At 39.7% G+C, this 17,295-nt stretch overlaps 2 protein-coding genes and 1 long non-coding RNA gene across 3 annotated transcripts in view; 2 read left to right on the forward strand and 1 right to left on the reverse strand.

Moving 5' to 3' along the window:
• The window catches only part of LOC131383979 (alpha-1-macroglobulin-like), a 30,682-nt gene extending 17,440 nt beyond the window's left edge, over positions 1–13,242 (reverse strand). Inside the window, exons 1-2 of the mRNA XM_058442088.1 lie at positions 13,138–13,242; positions 12,508–12,605 (exon numbers count right to left, since the gene is read on the reverse strand). The gene's annotated coding sequence lies outside the window, so the exon portion shown is untranslated. The remainder of the gene's footprint in view (positions 1–12,507; positions 12,606–13,137) is intronic.
• LOC116472222 (small ribosomal subunit protein eS17-like) lies at positions 3,100–3,507 on the forward strand. Its single transcript, XM_032758011.1, has one exon. It carries the CDS (start codon positions 3,100–3,102, stop codon positions 3,505–3,507), a length of 408 nt encoding a protein of 135 aa, XP_032613902.1.
• A 203-nt stretch (positions 13,243–13,445) lies between the features above and the next one.
• On the forward strand, positions 13,446–15,794 carry LOC131384007 (uncharacterized). Its single transcript, XR_009214458.1, has 3 exons — positions 13,446–13,532; positions 14,600–14,706; positions 15,652–15,794. It is a non-coding gene; the product is annotated as an uncharacterized LOC131384007 (long non-coding RNA).
• Positions 15,795–17,295: the final 1,501 nt, after the last annotated feature.

Genomic DNA, 17,295 nt, shown 5'->3' on the forward strand with positions numbered 1-17,295 from the left:
TCAACTCATAAGTTATGCCTTGATTATATTATAGCATGATGACAGTGGTTTTATATCATTACTTACAACAACTGAAGGATTACTGATCATGCACAATTTCAAGGATCCCAGAAATGACATTGACATAAACTGAGGGCAAAGCTGACTGTAACTAAAAGATTTTAGCCAAATGTCAAAGTCAAAGATAAATGTCATAGTGCCCCAACAAATAGTATGTGTTTATCAAAAGTGATAAAACTGGAGACGTCATCACAACAACAAAAACTTTAATGAAAAAGACAAGACAAAAGCCAAGTTATGACTGTAATTATAGCATTAAATATAGGGACTAGAAGAGAAGAGATATATGTGAAAAAAGTTGACTTTGTAATTGCGAATAGTTTTGATACATTAATTGTACAACAGATTTTTCAAATGATCCAAAATAAAGCGACTTTTCAAAGGAACTCTACAAAAGACATTATTACCTTTGGACATATTTCTAAACCAACTTTATTTTCAAAGAGAAATGTGTTTACAAAGCATTGAGCAACTTTGAGTGGGTTGAGACTGAAAGTATCCTTGCCACTTGAGTATACACCGGGGGAGGCAGAGTTGGAATCATTGGCATATGTGGAATGAAATTAATGCATGTATTAGCACATAAGGGATGTGAATAGCAATACTTTTCATAAACAAAAAAAGCAGGATTCTTGGTTGTAAAATTTATCTACCATGTTAATATGCTGAATAATCCTGTACGTTTTCTCTCCTTGTGAATACTTGGGCTGGCAGAGAACAGGCTGGAAAAATCAGGAGATTACAGACTACGTTTCCATCCTTCAATTATTTCCCTGCATGGATACTGAGAGGCAGAACAAATGATAAAAAGAATATGATGAATGTGCTTTTTGTCTTATTAGAAAGACTCACACTTAATATGACACTATATTAATACTCAGAGATCAGGCCAGTGGGTTTGTCAATTGAGCTGTAATTACACCAGCCTACTTTAGTCAATACTACGATAGCGCTTCCTTCTATACACATTATTAAAAACTGCCCTAGTGGCAAAATAATCTTCTACCAGCCCAGTCTTCCTTTTTATACTAGAATTAAAATTTTCATTCATTAAAAACATTATTAGGAGAGTGAAAGGAAAAGTCATAGAGAAGAAAAAGATATTTTCTGTATATATAATTGACAAATGCTTATACCCAGAATATATTGAAGACTTCCAGATAAATTAGAAAAAGACCTAGCACCTTACACAAAATATCCAAATAGCTAATAAATATATGAAAAGGTACTTGGTCTCCAGAGAAATGCAAATTAATGCCACAGTGAAATACTCTACATATCCTCCAAAATGGTTAAAGTTAAGATTCATAATGCCAAGTTTTACTGAGGATGTGCAGCAACCAAGTCTCTCATCCAATTGTGAAAATGAATCATCATTATCTACTAGAATTCACCATCCACATAGCCTCCGTCCCAGCAATTTTTACCGCTACATAAATACCCAGGAGAGTGACAGTAAATGTACAAAAAGTCACATGTAAGAACATTTGAAGTTGCATTATTTGTAATAGCTCTAAATTGAAAACAACTCAAATGTCCCACAACAGGATATGTAAATTGTGGCATATTCATACAATTAAAACTATACAGTGTTTTTCAGTGAAATAGAATAATGTTAACTGCATCAGTGTCAATGAATCCCATGAATATAGAACTGAGCAAAAGATGTCACACACACACGTATATACAAACACATTACAAATCATATAATTCTACTTACAGAAACACCCGTGTGTTCATTCTAAGTCATTCCAGACTAGTCTTCTTTCTTGCTCCTAGTGAATCATCAGTGGAAGTTTTGCTCAGGAGAATGAAATGTCCCATACCTGTACATGCAAACCCCGGGATCCCCAGTTGCCACAACCCCAACCTGATGGGTCTTTTACCTTCACCACCTCAGCCATACTAAACTCCTTGCTTTTTTTTGGCAGTTGAGAATCTTTCTACTTGACTTGAAGCCTTCACACCTTTTATTATCTTCTGTTGTATTGTTCTTCTGCAGATGTTCTGATAGCTAACTTCCTTACTGCCTTAAACCTTTGCTCATCTATCAGCTTCTCAATGAGGTCTACCCTGATCACAGCATTTAAAATTGCAAAGTCTAACTCCGAATCTTATGGTACTCTTGATCTCTCTTGCTGTGCCTTTTCAAAAATAACACTTGTCATTTTATGACATATTATATAATGAACTTACTTATATTTCTTGTTTATTGCCTGTCTCTCCTCTCTGGAATATAAGGCAGAGATGTCTTATTTTTCACTGTTTCTTATTATTGAGAAGTATATCCACTAATAACAAGCATTCAATAATTATTTGTTGAATAAATAAATGAAAAGAATTATGTGCCCATGAGACACGACACTTGCTTTTTCTCTCTTAAAAGTATATGAAAAGATCAATGGATAAATTGAATTGTATGCATATATTTAATATAGAATGAAGCAATAATATTTCAAGAAGAATGAGTTAAGAATAACTTCAGATGATGTAAAATCAGTCTTTGTACAAGCAATCACATAAGAGTCAATTATACAGCTTTATCAGCAAATCACAGGGCCTTCTATTTTATTAGTGACATAGATGTATATATATATATATATATACACACACACATATATATTCTGTATAATCATTAAAAATATTACTTAATGTAAGAAAGAAAGAATGCGGTTCTCATTTATATTCTTCCAGTTTGTTATGATTTCTTGAAAAAATATTGCTGGGTTAATTATAAAATGGTGCCTGTGCTGTGTGCTGAAGAGGGCTTTGCTCAGTACTGATGATGCCAAGGCTGCAGTGAGCTAACTTGCATTCTTCTATCAGCCGAGGTTGTGGTGACAGCTGAGCACAGGAAGATTGTGTTAGTTGAGCAAGAGGGCTACATGTCCTGGATCAAAAAGAAAGGCAGACACATAGCCTATCTGCTTTTTTCTCTTTGCTTTCCTGTTCTCCTGCCAGCCTGACTCTTTCTCCTCAGTTAGGACTCCATAGATAGTATTAAAATAAGAATTTTTCTTTGATCAAGGACCTGCCAACATGGGGCACGTTCACACCAAAACTGTGAAGAAGCCACCCCGGGTCATCATAGAAAAGTACTACATGCGCCTAGGTAACAATTTCCACACAAATAAGTGTGTGTGTGAGGAGATGACCATTATCCCCAGCAAGAAGCTCCGCAATAACATAGCAGGCTGTGTCAAGCACCTGATGAAGCGGATGCAGAGGGGCTCAATGAGAGGTATTTCCATTAAACTGCAGGAGAAGGAGAGAGAAAGGAGAGACAATTATGTTCCCAAGGTCTCAGCCCTGGATCAGGAGATCATTGAAGTAGATCCTGACACTGAGGAAATGCTGAAGCTTTTGGATTTTGGCAGTCTGTCCCACCTGCAGATCACTCAGCCTACAGTTGGGATGAATTTCAAAATGCCTCTAGGGGCTGTTTGATTCTTTCTACAATGCTGTAATGTTTTCAATAAACCTGGGACAACAACAAAAAATAAAGATTTTGTAAGATCATAAAAATCTATTTTGAGTCCATGTAGCTTTTACCATAGCCAGTGAATGACCAGAGAATCAAAAGCCAACTAAAGGTCATTGAAAGTGGTAAACACGTTTACATTTTCATGATTGATTTTGCAATAAAATGAGAGCATATAATAGCAATAATTCATAGTACTATAGCACTCCTTGTAACCTGCCTTTTTGTAGAAAAAAATATGAATTTGAAAGATGTTAATCTGCAATTTACTAAGAAGAGAAAATTCATACATTTTTAAGGAACAACTAAGAGGAACAATAAGGTTATTATTTTGAGAGAAAGGTGCCCATTTTTGAAAATCTAAAAGGGATCTTTCAGTTCCCCAGATGATATATAGGAGCTCCAAGGTAAAGGGAAGGATAGGTGTTGGGGGAAAAAGCAATAGACCTAGTTGTATGTGCCCCTCCCAACTAGACCCGAGCATGGGACAAGGGTACATTATGGTAAGCACTTCTTCTTGGGGTGTGAAAAATTCAGAAACAGAACCATTAAAATAATAAAACTTTAGTTTAAAATAAAATAAACCTGCCTCAAATAGAATTACTGACATAGATAGATATGGACTGAATGTAGAATGGTAATGAGTTAAAACATCCTACCAAATGGTAAAAGTATTCTTAGGGATAAAAATATCACACTTTGCTTTTAAATTGAAAGTTCATCTTTTGGGTGTAGGAGAGAAAAGACTTGGAGAGAGTTAGATACGTGGAAAAAGTGATTAGTGGGGTCTCCCTCAAACAGATGCAGGAATTTGCCATGGGCCAGAACAGAAATAAATCATATATTGCAGTGGAAATCCAAAAATAAAGAAATACATATTTCAAATTGCTGTTTTTGATCGAGCATGAATAAAAGCCTGTTATAGACAGACAAGTAAATGCAATTTAAGTAGGACTTTTTGAAACGAAATTGCATTAGAGACTATTTCTTACAGGGTCTCTCATTCTTACCAGTAACTTTAACCTTATCAATATATGTTTTTTATTCTGAAGAGTTAGAAAAATATGAAGTATTTCAAAGGAAACACTAAAATTTTCTCAAAATTGCAGAACCATTAAGCTTGTGCTGATTGAATTAACTCCATGTTTTAGGTTGGTGAGGCAAGAGGACTTGGTTAGGTGAAGTAACCTAAGCCCCTCTGATCTCCTTCCAGAGCCCTAGGCCTGCATCACTTTTATTGTGTCAGCCTGCTCCTCCCTCCCACTCCCAAACCACCTGTTACTTCAGGAGTAAACAGCAGAGTCGGTGGCTGCTGGGATATGCATATTAGAAAAAAAATTGAAAAAGAGATTGAGAAACTATTTTGTTGAGGCTTTATTCCTTGCCAAACATTACTCTAGGCTTTTTTCAGGTCTTGGCTTGGGAGCTGAAAGTAAGGAAGACTTTCCAATTCCTCTGTTCTAAGATTAACTGTGGGGATGATGGGAGGATGGTGGGGGAATTCTTGCAAAGAATGATTTCACCTCTCAGTAATATTATAACAATATATGATTTCATTAAATAAATAACTTCTTTTTTTTTATTATTTAGACGGAGTCTCAGGCTGGAGTGCAGTGGCACAATCTCGCCTCACTGCAACTTCTGGCTCCTAGGTTCAAGGGATTCTCCTGCCTCAGCCTCCTGGGTAGCTGGGACCACAGGTGTGCACCACCACACCTGGCTAATTTTTGTATTTTTAATGAAGATGGAGTTTCACCATGTTGGCCAGGCTGGTCTCAAACTCCTGACCTCAGGTGATCCACCTGCCTTGGCCTCCCAAAATGTTGGAATTACAGGCATGAGCCACCATGCCCTACCTGCAATTACTTTTGCACCAACCTAATACCTGAGACTGAGTAATTTATAAAGAAAAGAGGTTTAATTAGCTCATGGTTCCATAGGCTGTACAGCAAGCATAGTGGCTTCAGCTTCTGGAAAGGCCTCAGGAAGCTTCCAATCATGACAGAAAGCAAAGAGAGTGTGGTTTATCACATGGTGGGAATAGGAACAAGAAATGGAGTGGGGAGGTGCTAAACACTTCTAAATAACCAGATCTCACAAGAACTCACTGTCGTAAGATCAGCATCCAGCAGGACCAAGGTGGATGGTGCTAAACCATTCGTGAGAAACCACCTCCATGATCAAATCATCTCCCACTAGGCCCTACCTCCAACACTGGGGATTACAATTTGACATGAGATGTGGTGGGGACACAGATCCAAACCATATCAGAAATGGAGTGGTTGCCATCTAAAGCAAGTAATCATTTATCCCCAGGAGTTAGACATAAATTGGATTAGAGAAAAACTGTTATCAAGGCTGTGTAATTCTTTCAGGCAAACAAGCATTGTCCAGTGCTAAAAGAGAAGTTCACATCGCACACAAGAAAATGCTAGTGACTCCATGTTCAGGGCTCACTGTAGACTAAGGAAATGTTGTCTAAAGGAACTGTCAGTGGCTTGAACTTCTTTTTTACTTAATAGCTGTGTGGGCTCTGGAAAATTACATATACTTGTAAATGTGCTTGTGAAGAATATGGTAGTATAAGGACAAAATATAGGTTCACTGCTGTATTAGAATCACAGTGGCATTGGGGCAAAACTATAAGCCACGGAACTCCCTCTAGCTTGATTTCAATAACCTAATTGTTTGTGAACATTTCAACTGAAGTCCTCTGGATACCCTTTAAGCCTGCACAGATAATCAAAGCCTTAGTTGCACTTCTTCTGGGAGTCGATTTTTTTTTTTTTTGAGACGGAGTTTCGCTCTGTTGCCCAGGCTGGAGTGCAGTGGCGCGATCTCGGCTCACTGCAAGCTCCGCCTCCCTGGTTCATGCCATTGTCCTGCCTCAGCCTCCCAAGTAGCTGGAACTATAGGCGTCTGCCACCACGCCAGGCTAATTTTTTGTATATTTAGTAGAGACGGGGTTTCACCGTGTTAGCCAGGATGGTCTCGATCTGACCTCGTGATCCACCCGCCTTGGCCTCCCAAAGTGCTGGGATTACAGGTGTGAGCCACCGTGCTTGGCTGGGAGTCAATATTTGGAGAAAAGAGGCACACACCAGATTTAGTCATATACTATGTCCAATAAATGAAAATTGCTTCTTTATGTTCAAAAATTGCACAGTAATAAAAATCTGAATTTGGTTTTCTAGAATCATTCATTGGATATTAATTTGAACATACTCCAAACAGGAGATATCTCCCATAGAAGTGTACTTTTCACAGTATTATCTGATATGGTTTGGACCCATGTCGCCATCCAAATCTCATGTCGAATTGTAATCCCTGATGTTGGAGAAGGGGCTTGGTGGGAGGTGATTGAATCTTGGGGCAGAGTTCTCATTAATGATTTAGCACCATCCCCCCATGGCACTGTACAGTGAGTGAGTTCTCATGACATCTGGTTGTTTAAAATTGTTTAGCACCTCCTCCTTCCTCTCTTGGTCCAACTCTTGCCATGTAAGACGCCTGATCCTGCTCTGACTTCCACCATGAGTAAAAGTTCCTGAGGCTTCCCCTCCCCAGAAGCAGATGCTCCCATGCTTCCTGTACAGTCTGCAGAACCATGGGTCAATTAAATCTCTTTTCTTTATACATTACCCAGTCTCAGGTATTTCTTTATAGCAGTGCAAGAATGGACTAGTACATTATCCCTTCTGTCAGATTTCGTGTCTGTTTATCCTTCATCTGTTGCATTTAGATTTTTTAAACATTTATCTCTTGACCTTTTTCTACACCTTTCTATCCTGGTTATGGCTTGATTGTGTGGCCAGAGGAGCATGAAAATATCTCTGGGAATTTATGCTTTGAGATATTACAAAGCTAAGATTCCTTGAACAGATATTGGTGGTTCCATCTGGAGACTGAAAATGGTTAATGGGTGAATAAAAGACCCAGGGAAACTTCCACATGGGAGTGCTCTCTTATTCCAATGCTTACCTGCATCTCATTTGATTTGTTACAGTGCATATTGACATTAAATAACTACCTTATGTAAGAATGTTCCATGGACTTTGGTGGAACCTTCCAAATTTCTTAACTTGGGAAATTATTGCTGTATGAACACACGAATTAATACTGCTTGATAAAAATTCTTTAGAAGGACTCTAGCCAGGCACAGTGGCTTATGCCTGTAATCCCAGCATTTTGGGAGGCCGACGCAGGCGGATCATGAGGTCAGGAGATTGAGACCATCCTGGCTAACCCAGTGAAACCCCGTCTCTACTAAAAATACAAAAAATTAGCCAGGCATGGTGGTGGGCACCTGTAATCCCAGCTACTCGGGAGGCCGAGGCAGGAGAATGGCATGAACCCAAGAGGTGGAGCTTGCAGTGAGCCGAGATTGCGCCACTGCACTCCAGTCTGGGCAACAGAGCAAGACTCCATCTCGAGAAAAAAAAAAAAAAGGACTCTAGCCAAATTATAAATAAGCCATAACAAAAACCTCTAGATAGAAGAAATAGGGTAAAACAGGATGGGTAGTGAACATATATGTCTTCAAATTTTAAGTATGTATGCATATATGAAATACATATATTTAAATTTAAATAGTGTAACAAGTTTGTTGATGTGCAATATAAGTTATAACTAAGAATTCTTAAAATATAAGAAATATACAGTAAGGAAAATTATTATATTGGCTTATAACCATAAGCAAAGTCTACATATTGGTTGATGGAAAGAGGTAGAAAAAGTATTCCAAAGTTTATATCTTAGTACATGGTGTATGTCTGGGAAGCAGAGCAGAGTGAGTAAATATAAATATTTAAAACGTGTATTTGATGAGATGGGGTAGGAAGCAATGGGAAATGGTATGTTGAGATGTGGTTAACTTTAGTTTTTGTTTTAAATAAATTCTTCTGAACTCTGTGAAAACCAACATAACAATTATTAGAAAACAAAACACAGTAGGATTTTCTGAGCAGAAGAAACACAACCATTTTTCTTCTGCTCTCACCCCACAAAACACATAGACTTCTGTGATCAAATGTGTGTGTGAGGAGGTGGGAGTGGGGGAGATTCCTCACACACCAAGCAAGCAATCAATTATGCAGTGGACACCAGCTAGGTTTCCTCCAGTTCAATTCAATTCCATCACTGTCTACCTGGAGAAAGCATGAGACCCACACAGTGAGGGCTCAGTCCCATAAGACTGCCTCCTTTCTATGCCAATCATAAGCCCCAGGTTGTGGCCTGTGCTTCTGACCTACTGGCTATATACTGCAGATTCCCATGACCCCCTCCTTGGGTCCAATTAATTTGCTAGAGTGGCTCATAAAACTCAGGAAAACACGTCTAGTGGCTCATAAAACTCAGGAAAACAGCCGGGCGCGGTGGCTCACGCTTGTAATCCCAGCACTTTGGGAGGCCGAGGCGGGCGGATCACGAGGTCAGGAGATCGAGACCACGGTGAAACCCCGTCTCTACTAAAAATACAAAAAATTAGCCGGGCGTGGTGGCGGGCGCCTGTAGTCCCAGCTACTCGGAGAGGCTGAGGCAGGAGAATGGCGTGAACCCGGGAGGTGGAGCTTGCAGTGAGCCGAGATTGCGCCACTGCATTCCAGCCTGGGTGACAGAGTGAGACTCCGTCTCAAAAAAAAAAAAAAAAAAAAAAAAAAACCTCAGGAAAACATGTCAAGATATATTAAAGGTACCTTAAAGAATATTACAAAAGATACAGATGAAAAGATGCATAGGGCAAGGTATGGGGAAGGGGCACAGAGCTTCCATACCCTCTCCGGGTGAGCCAGCTTGAGAGACAGTGTTCAGCTATCTGGAAGCCCTCCCAGTGCCACTCTGTTGGGTTTTTATGGAAGCTCCATTATGTAGAAATGATTGATTAAATCATTGGCCATTGGTGATCAGCCTAACCTTCAACCCTCTGCAGTGTGGAGGGGCCGAAAGTCCCAAGCCTCTAATCTCACTTTGGTCTTTCTGGTGACCAGCCCTGAAGCTAACTAGGAGCTGCCAGCCACCAGTCAACTCACTAGCACACACAAAGGCATCACTTTGTAGATTCTAAAGATTTTAGGAATTGTATGCTTGGAAACAGGGTTGAGGAGCAAACATATATTTCAAAATATTATAGGCTCCTAATTGGAAAAAGAAAAAAATAGGAGGTATTGATCAAGTTAGCAAAATATGGAAAAGAAAGCCATAGTAAATAACAAGGATAGCCAAAAGGTATACGTTATTTTACTATGTTAATTCATTTAATTCTTACTAAAACTTCACAAGGGTGGTACTACACATTTTACAGATGAGAAAACTGAAGCAAAAGATGTTAAAAAATGTGCCCAGCTTATAAGTAGTAACTGAAATTTTCGCCAAGGTTACATGGTTCCAGGATCTGCACTTTTACTACCATACTGTAATGCTTCTACAGCAAAGTAAATAAATAATTTACATGAAGTAAACCAAGAATAATATCAACTATATCAGTTATTATACAACATAGAATTTTCTTATTAAAATCTAGACAATCAGGTTGGGCTAAAAACACTTTTAAAACAAGATAAATTCAAGAAGGTCAAAAATATAGGGATGAGCAAAGGTAAAAAGAGACCTGGAAAATGTACACAAACAAATTAGGAAGTATGATATCAATGACATACAAGATGATATTGAGTGTTAAATTATAGCATTGAGAAAGCACTTTTAAAAAGTCAAAATATGAGCAGGACACTTGATTTAAAAGATGTTCACATACTCTCATATTACTTGAATAAAAAGTCTATATTTACCAAAAATAATTATGTATATGGCCACAAATAAAACTTTAACACGTTTTATAAAGTATTGATTTTACTGTCGACATTCTCTTCTTATAATCAACATAATAGAAGAAAATGATCAAAGAATTGTATTCCCTAATTCAGAAACAAGCAAACAAAAAGCAGGCAAGAAAGCAAACAATGACTTGCTATAGAGACTGTGAAACACATTGATAGATAATCCTTGGAAGAATTGGAAGAACAATTATCAAAACTGAGTTTTAATATATTTTAAATGCAATAAAAATGACTAACATTTTATACTAAAGTCTACAGAGAGGAGAAAAAGCTATACTCCAAAGAAAATTTGTAATCATAAATGTACTCATCAGAAAATAAAATTTATTATTAATTTTAAGGAATTAAAAATATTAGGGCCGGGCGCGGTGGCTCACGCTTGTAATCCCAGCACTTTGGGAGGCCGAGGCGGGCGGATCACGAGGTCAGGAGATCGAGACCACGATGAAACCCCGTCTCTACTAAAAATACAAAAAATTAGCCGGGCGTGGTGGCGGGCGCCTGTAGTCCCAGCTACTCGGAGAGGCTGAGACAGGAGAATGGCGTGAACCCGGGAGGCGGAGCTTGCAGTGAGCTGAGATTGCGCCACTGCACTCCAGCCTGGGCGACAGAGCGAGACTCCGTCTCAAAAAAAAAAAAAAAAAAAAAAAATATTAGATATGAAAGCTAAAATAAATAAAAAAGCAAATTAAACCAAAAAGCAAAATCCACAACAAAAATGAACAACCCAATAATTTGAATAAACATTTCTCTAAATAATTTGAGAGTAAATAATTTGAATAAACATTTCTCTAAATATGACATACAAGTGGCCAACAGGTTCATAAAAGATGCTTAATTAACATTACTAATTAGGAAAATGCAAATCAAAACCACACTGAGATACCACCTCACATCCATTAATATGACTACTATTAAACAAACAAACAAAACCCCCCAAAATAAGTGTGCTGGTGAGGCTGTGCAGAATTTGGAACTCTGGTGCACTGTTGGTGAGAGAGAATGCACTGTTGGTGCAACCACTGTGGAAAACAATACGACAACTTCTCAAAAACTTAAAAATAGAGGCTGGGCACAGTGGCTCATGCCTGTAATCCCAGCACTTTGGGAGGCCGAGGTGGGTGGATCACAAGGACAGGAGTTCAAGACCAGCCTGGCCAATATGGTGAAACCCCATCTCTACTAAAAATACAAAAATTAGCTGGGCGTGGTGGCAGCCTGTAGTCCCAGCTACTCGGGAGGCTGAGGCAGGAAAATCGCTTGAACCCGAGAGGTGGAGGTTGCAGTGAGCCAAGATTGCGCCATTGCACTCCAGCCTGGGAGACAGAGGGGGACTCCGTCTAAAACAAAAAATAATTTTAAAAAACCCTTAAAAATAGAATTTTCCTATGATCCAGCAATTTTACTTCTGGGCATATACCCAAAAGAATTGGAAGCAAGGTCTTGAAGAGATATTTGTACACCTTTTGACAAAAGGAACCAAACTCTGGCCAGACGTTGTGGCTCACGTCTGTAATCCCAGCACTTTGGAAGACTGAGGCAGGCAGATCACTTGAGGTCAGGAGTTCAAAACCATCCTGGTCAACATGGCGAAACCCTGTCTCTACTAAAAATACAAAAATTAGCTGGGTGTGGTGGCACGTGCCTGTAATCCCAGCTGCTTGGGACGCTGAGGCAGGAGAACTGATTGAACCGGAGAGACAGAGGCTGCAAACTCTGTAAAATATTTGAAAATATTTATTCTGAGCCAAACATGAGTGACCAAACACCTGTAACACAGCCCTCAGGAGGTCCTGAGAACATGTGCCCAAGGTAGCTGGACTACAGCTTGGTTTTATACAGTTTAGGGAGACATAAGACATAAATCAATACAAGGGAAATGCACATTGGTTCAGTTAGGACAGGCAGGACAACTCGAAGTGAGGGCTGCAGAGAATGCTTCCAGGTCATAGGTAGATTCAATGATTTTTTTGATTCGCAATTGATTGAGAAAGACATTTTCTAAAGATCTAGAATTAATAGAAGGAACGTCTGGGTTTAAAATAAGGTGTTATGGAGACCAGGGTTTCCATTATGCAGAGGAAGCCTCCAGGTAGCAGGCTTCAGGAAGAATAGATCGTAAATGTTTCTTACCAGAGCCGACACTCTCCTGGATCAGGAAAAAGGCCCAGAAAAGGAAGTGGATTTTCTTCAGAATGTAGATTTCTCCTCCAAGAGACAGCTTTGCAGGACTGTTTCAAGACACAGCAAAGAAACATAATTTAGGGTAAACTACTTCAATTTCTTTCAGGGCCTTCTATCTGCCATTTGATGCTATACTAAGATTTGGTATCTTATTGCTACAAAGAGTCTGTTTTGTCAGCCTTACGATCTGTTTTAACGTTAATGCTGGTCAGCTGTGCCTGATTTCCAAAAGGGAGGAGAGAATAATGAGGCATGTCTGATCCCCCTTCCCATCACAGGCTGAACTAGTTTTTCAGATTAAACTTGGAATGCCGTTGGCTGACAGTAGGGGTCCCTGCAGATGGCTGCTGGTGGTGGTGTTGGGGAAGGAGGGCTTAGAATTTTATTTTTGGTTTATAAGGCTTAGACACAGCAGAATGAGGGCTAGTAGCATGTGCCTGGGATGAAAGTCGGGAGGCAATGTGACTAACAAAGCAGAAAACCTTAAGGGGCCCTGACCTGAGGGCTGTCCTGATCTGAGAAGGTCTGAGACAACTTAGCCTCATCCATCCTGACCACGTGTCCCAGGTGCTGCCTGACCTGGAGAGATTGAAAGAGTCGGACCTGATCGGGCTCAAACCAGACACGCCGGTCGCGGTCAAGAGATTTTATTGGAGGGACCAAGGCAACACCACACGGAGGAGAAAAAGGAAAGAGGAGGGGGCGAGCTGCTGAGGTGCTGGGCTTTTATACTCAGTGGGGCTACGTGGGCATCGGTGATTGGCTTAGGGGTGGGGTTTGAGTAAAAGGCAGGAGGTGTTCTTCCCTGATTGGCCTTCTCTTGGCGGGCTCCCGGGGTGGAGAACCGGGAACCGGGGGTGAAGAACCCGGAACCGGCGCCATCTTACTGTGCCCATGTTACCTGACAGAGATCAGAATGTCATTCTGGGAGACCTTTGCTAGGCTGTTCTGAAAAGGCTGTTTTTACCTGAACGGTGTGTTTTCTTTTCTTTTTCTTCTTTTCTCTTTTTTTTCTTTTTCTTTTTTTTTCAAGTGGGGAGGGAGGGGGTAACAGCAGGTTCCTGGGTGGGTACTAACTCAGCACACAGGAATGGAAGGAGGAAGCCAGAGGATCTGCCCCTGGAGACGGGGGGGCCACCCTGCCCCAGGCCTCCACCTTGTGGCCATCCCCTTGGAGGCCATCTTTACTAATGCGAGTTGCGCGGCGCCTTCCCAGGCAATGGAGTGCCATGGCTGTGGACCCAGGCCTGCCTTCTCAGGAAAGGCTCCTCAGAGGGCCAGTGGCCTGCAGAGAGGACCCATGAAACCTCGGAGAGCGAGCGAGCCAGTGACCCCACCCCTCAGAGCAGGGTTCTCGCCCTATGCACTTTCTTTTTTTTTTTTTGAGACGGAGTCTGTCGCCCAGGCTGGAGTTCAGTGGCGCAGTCTCGGCTCACTGAAAGCGCCGCCTCCCGGGTTCGCGCCATTCTCCTGCCTCAGCCTCTCCGAGTAGCTGGGACTACAGGCGCCCGCCACCACGCCCGGCTAATTTTTTGTATTTTTTTTTTTTTTTTAAGTAGAGACGGGGTTTCACCGTGGTCTCCGTCTCCTGACCTCATGATCCGCCCGCCTCGGCCTCCCAAAGTGCTGGAATTACAAGCGTGAGCCACCGCGCCCGGCCCTATGCGCTTTCTTAAAGGAAACAAACCTGGATAGGGTGAAGCCTATGGGCTTACAGGTTTCACTGCCAATGCGAACCGCGGGCCACAGCTCCTTGTTAAGCCAAATAAGCATTACAAAGAAATAAATAAAGGTATTGGAAAAAGAGTTATTCAGCGATTATGGAGCCAAATTGTGAAAAAATAGTACTCACACAGCTCTTCACGTCTTCCATTACTTCATGCAACATTTTGAGAAATCTTTTCTTCAAGATTACCTTAAAATATAAATAACATGCATCATTCAATTATATTTAATTTAATGTTAATTAAATTCCAAAATTGTATGACTTCATTGTCCATTTTATATTACTGTAAAATTTTCTTGTTTGTGTACTCTCCAGATTAGAATTTAGGGAAATTTCAAGTATGTGGAACCACTAGCTTTTACTTCCTAATGTTACCAACTTGGGAGCAGTTGTTTCAAGGAAGCCTCTCTGCTGTCATACAGGTAGGTCCCATTTTGGGAGATGACTCTGACTCACCAGTTGCTGTTGCCTTACTTCTTTTCTAGCACCATGGCAAGTTTTCCTTAGTATCCTCTCTGTTCTCAACTCACACACTCCATCCTGGTCGCTCTCAGAAACCAAGGAATTCTTTTCCACCTCCTGATTACCTGGCTTTAAATTTGGTCCTTCAAACAAATCAACCCTGGTGGGGACAATGGCAGGTGTCTGTTTTTCCTGACTCAGTATTAGTGATATTTGAGATTAGCACAGGCCCCAGTGTCTCATGTATATAGGAATATACACATAAAAAAGGGGATATATGCATAAAAAATTCAGTTGATAGAGGCTAGGAACCAAAAATAGCAAGTACAGGAAATCAAGAATAAAATGTGTCACTCATATCCCATCTCTACCCCTTTTCTCCATCCCAGTTGTTTTGTAAAATCTCTTTTAGAGAAAGACTAACCTGGTGAAGTGGACTGCGGCATATCATTTTTTCCTCCCATTTTTTTCACCGTTTGCCAGCATTTCCAATAGCATTTTCATGTCTTCTTCTATTTTATAGTTTTGTAAAAACTTTTTGAGAAATTCATCGCAAATGGCAGGTTTACCTGATGATATAGAAAAATTTACTGAAAACTGGAACTTTTTAGGAAAGCATATTTCACCAAAAAGTATTCCTCTTATTCAACATGCAGCGATACTCCTGCTTCATGGATTAAAGTTATGGCACAGGGGGTGGCACGGAGAACCTAGTGGGGAGAGTTTGAGAGAGAGAGAGAGAGATTGTCGCATACAAACCAAGAGACAGAGAAAATGGCATAAAATGTTTGGGTCTCAGAGTGAAATAGAAGTAGAAAGCTCTTAAAATAAAAAAGAGACAAGCTCATCCTTATCTTTCCCCTCCTTTTTCTTTAGATAATGATTTCCTATTTTTTTCTAAACAGGATAGAAGCATGTTGAAAAAGTTAATGGTAAATGTTCATGAAAACAAATGGGACAGTGCTGAGAAAAGCATATCTATATGAGAAATGTACTTCCTGAAGGGCATGTTCAAAGGAAAATTCAATGAAATGTTTTTGGAAATTAAAAAAATCATTATTATGAGATTTGAGCAAAATAGTGTAACCCTGCTTATTGGAAATGATCAGCGCTTAAAAATGTATCTCTGTGTGCCTCTTTGTGGCTCTAAGCTGCCTCCCAGAAGGTCAAGTTTTTACTTGATCAGATCTGGACTGAGACTAAAATATGTAGTTTATTCAGTCACAATCTTAATGGGTCTTTATTTTTGAAAAAATTTTAGCTTTTCCTTTAAAACTAGTTTAGATCTTTTCTAAATCTTCAGAATCAAAACATGTGTTGATAAAATTAAAACTATTAGTAAGAATATAATTGGGAAGAGAAATTATGGTAGGAAGAATTTTCCAAGAATAAGAAGAATTTTCCAAGAAGAAGAAGAAAACAATGGAATTTTGTTTCAGGAATTCTTACTCATTTAAATTGTATTTCTTTAATTTTATGTTTAATTTTCTTATCTATGTTCAATTAAAAAAATAGGAGTTTGAAATGTGCTTCTCTTTATTTTTGGACTTTTGCACCAATATATGCTTTATTTCTATTTTAGTCTGAGGCAAATTCCTCCATTTGTTCAATTACTTTTCGCTAGTTGGCTTATTTTTTCCATTTTTTTTTGTCTTTTACACCCAAAGGTAACCTTGAAAAGTTAAGTGTGACATCTTCATTTCTACAGGTGTCCTTTGTTGGGGAAATATAATGAAAGTAAAATCTCCTAACCCAGAAGTCCTCTCCATAAAAGTAATGGAGAAGGAAAACACTTATTATCGAATAATCATTAAGCCAGAATGTGACGTGCATCACAGTCAATCTGGTAAGAGTTTGCAAAGGCATCACAGTCAATCTGGTAAGAGTTTGCAAAGGCATCACAGTCAATCTGGTAAGAGTTCACAGACAGAAAGGAACCTCGGCCTTTTGTATTGCTGAGCTGATGCAGCCCATTACATACATGTTCCTAAGCACTAACTAGCCTTCAAGTAAGGGCACTTGACTGCACCATTTATCACACATAATTCATCCTAGATTCACTTGGTCATGGGAGTGACCATGTGTGTTAGTTAATGGGATTAACTAAATAAAAAAACAAGCTCCTCTTCATGATAAGAGGTAGTTTAACTTGGAGCAAGGTGCCCATCAAAGCTGGCCTCCTACCCTCCTGCAGAAATTGCAGATAGGGGTGCTATCTCCTTTGATGTTGATGTTTCAAAGAAATGGCTCCCACATTCTTCATAATGCTGACGAATCCTACCCAGTGTTCAGAAAGGTTTGGATACATTTCAAAGAGGAGAAAAGACTTAAAGTAACAAGTTTTCTAAGGAAACTAAAAAACAGGAGGGAGGATTGGTCTCTTCCTTTATTTTCAACAGAGAAAATTAAAATATTTAAAATTTTTATTTGTCCTTACACCCTGCAGTAATGGATGCTTTTCTGTATATTTGACAAATGGAGATTGCCAATGGTATAGCTCTCAACAGCTATACCAGACAGGATAAAATAGCCTATCAATGCTTGGAAAT

Source organism: Hylobates moloch, unplaced genomic scaffold, assembly GCF_009828535.3.
Source record: "Hylobates moloch isolate HMO894 unplaced genomic scaffold, HMol_V3 SCAFFOLD_8, whole genome shotgun sequence".
Classification (NCBI taxonomy): domain Eukaryota; kingdom Metazoa; phylum Chordata; class Mammalia; order Primates; family Hylobatidae; genus Hylobates; species Hylobates moloch.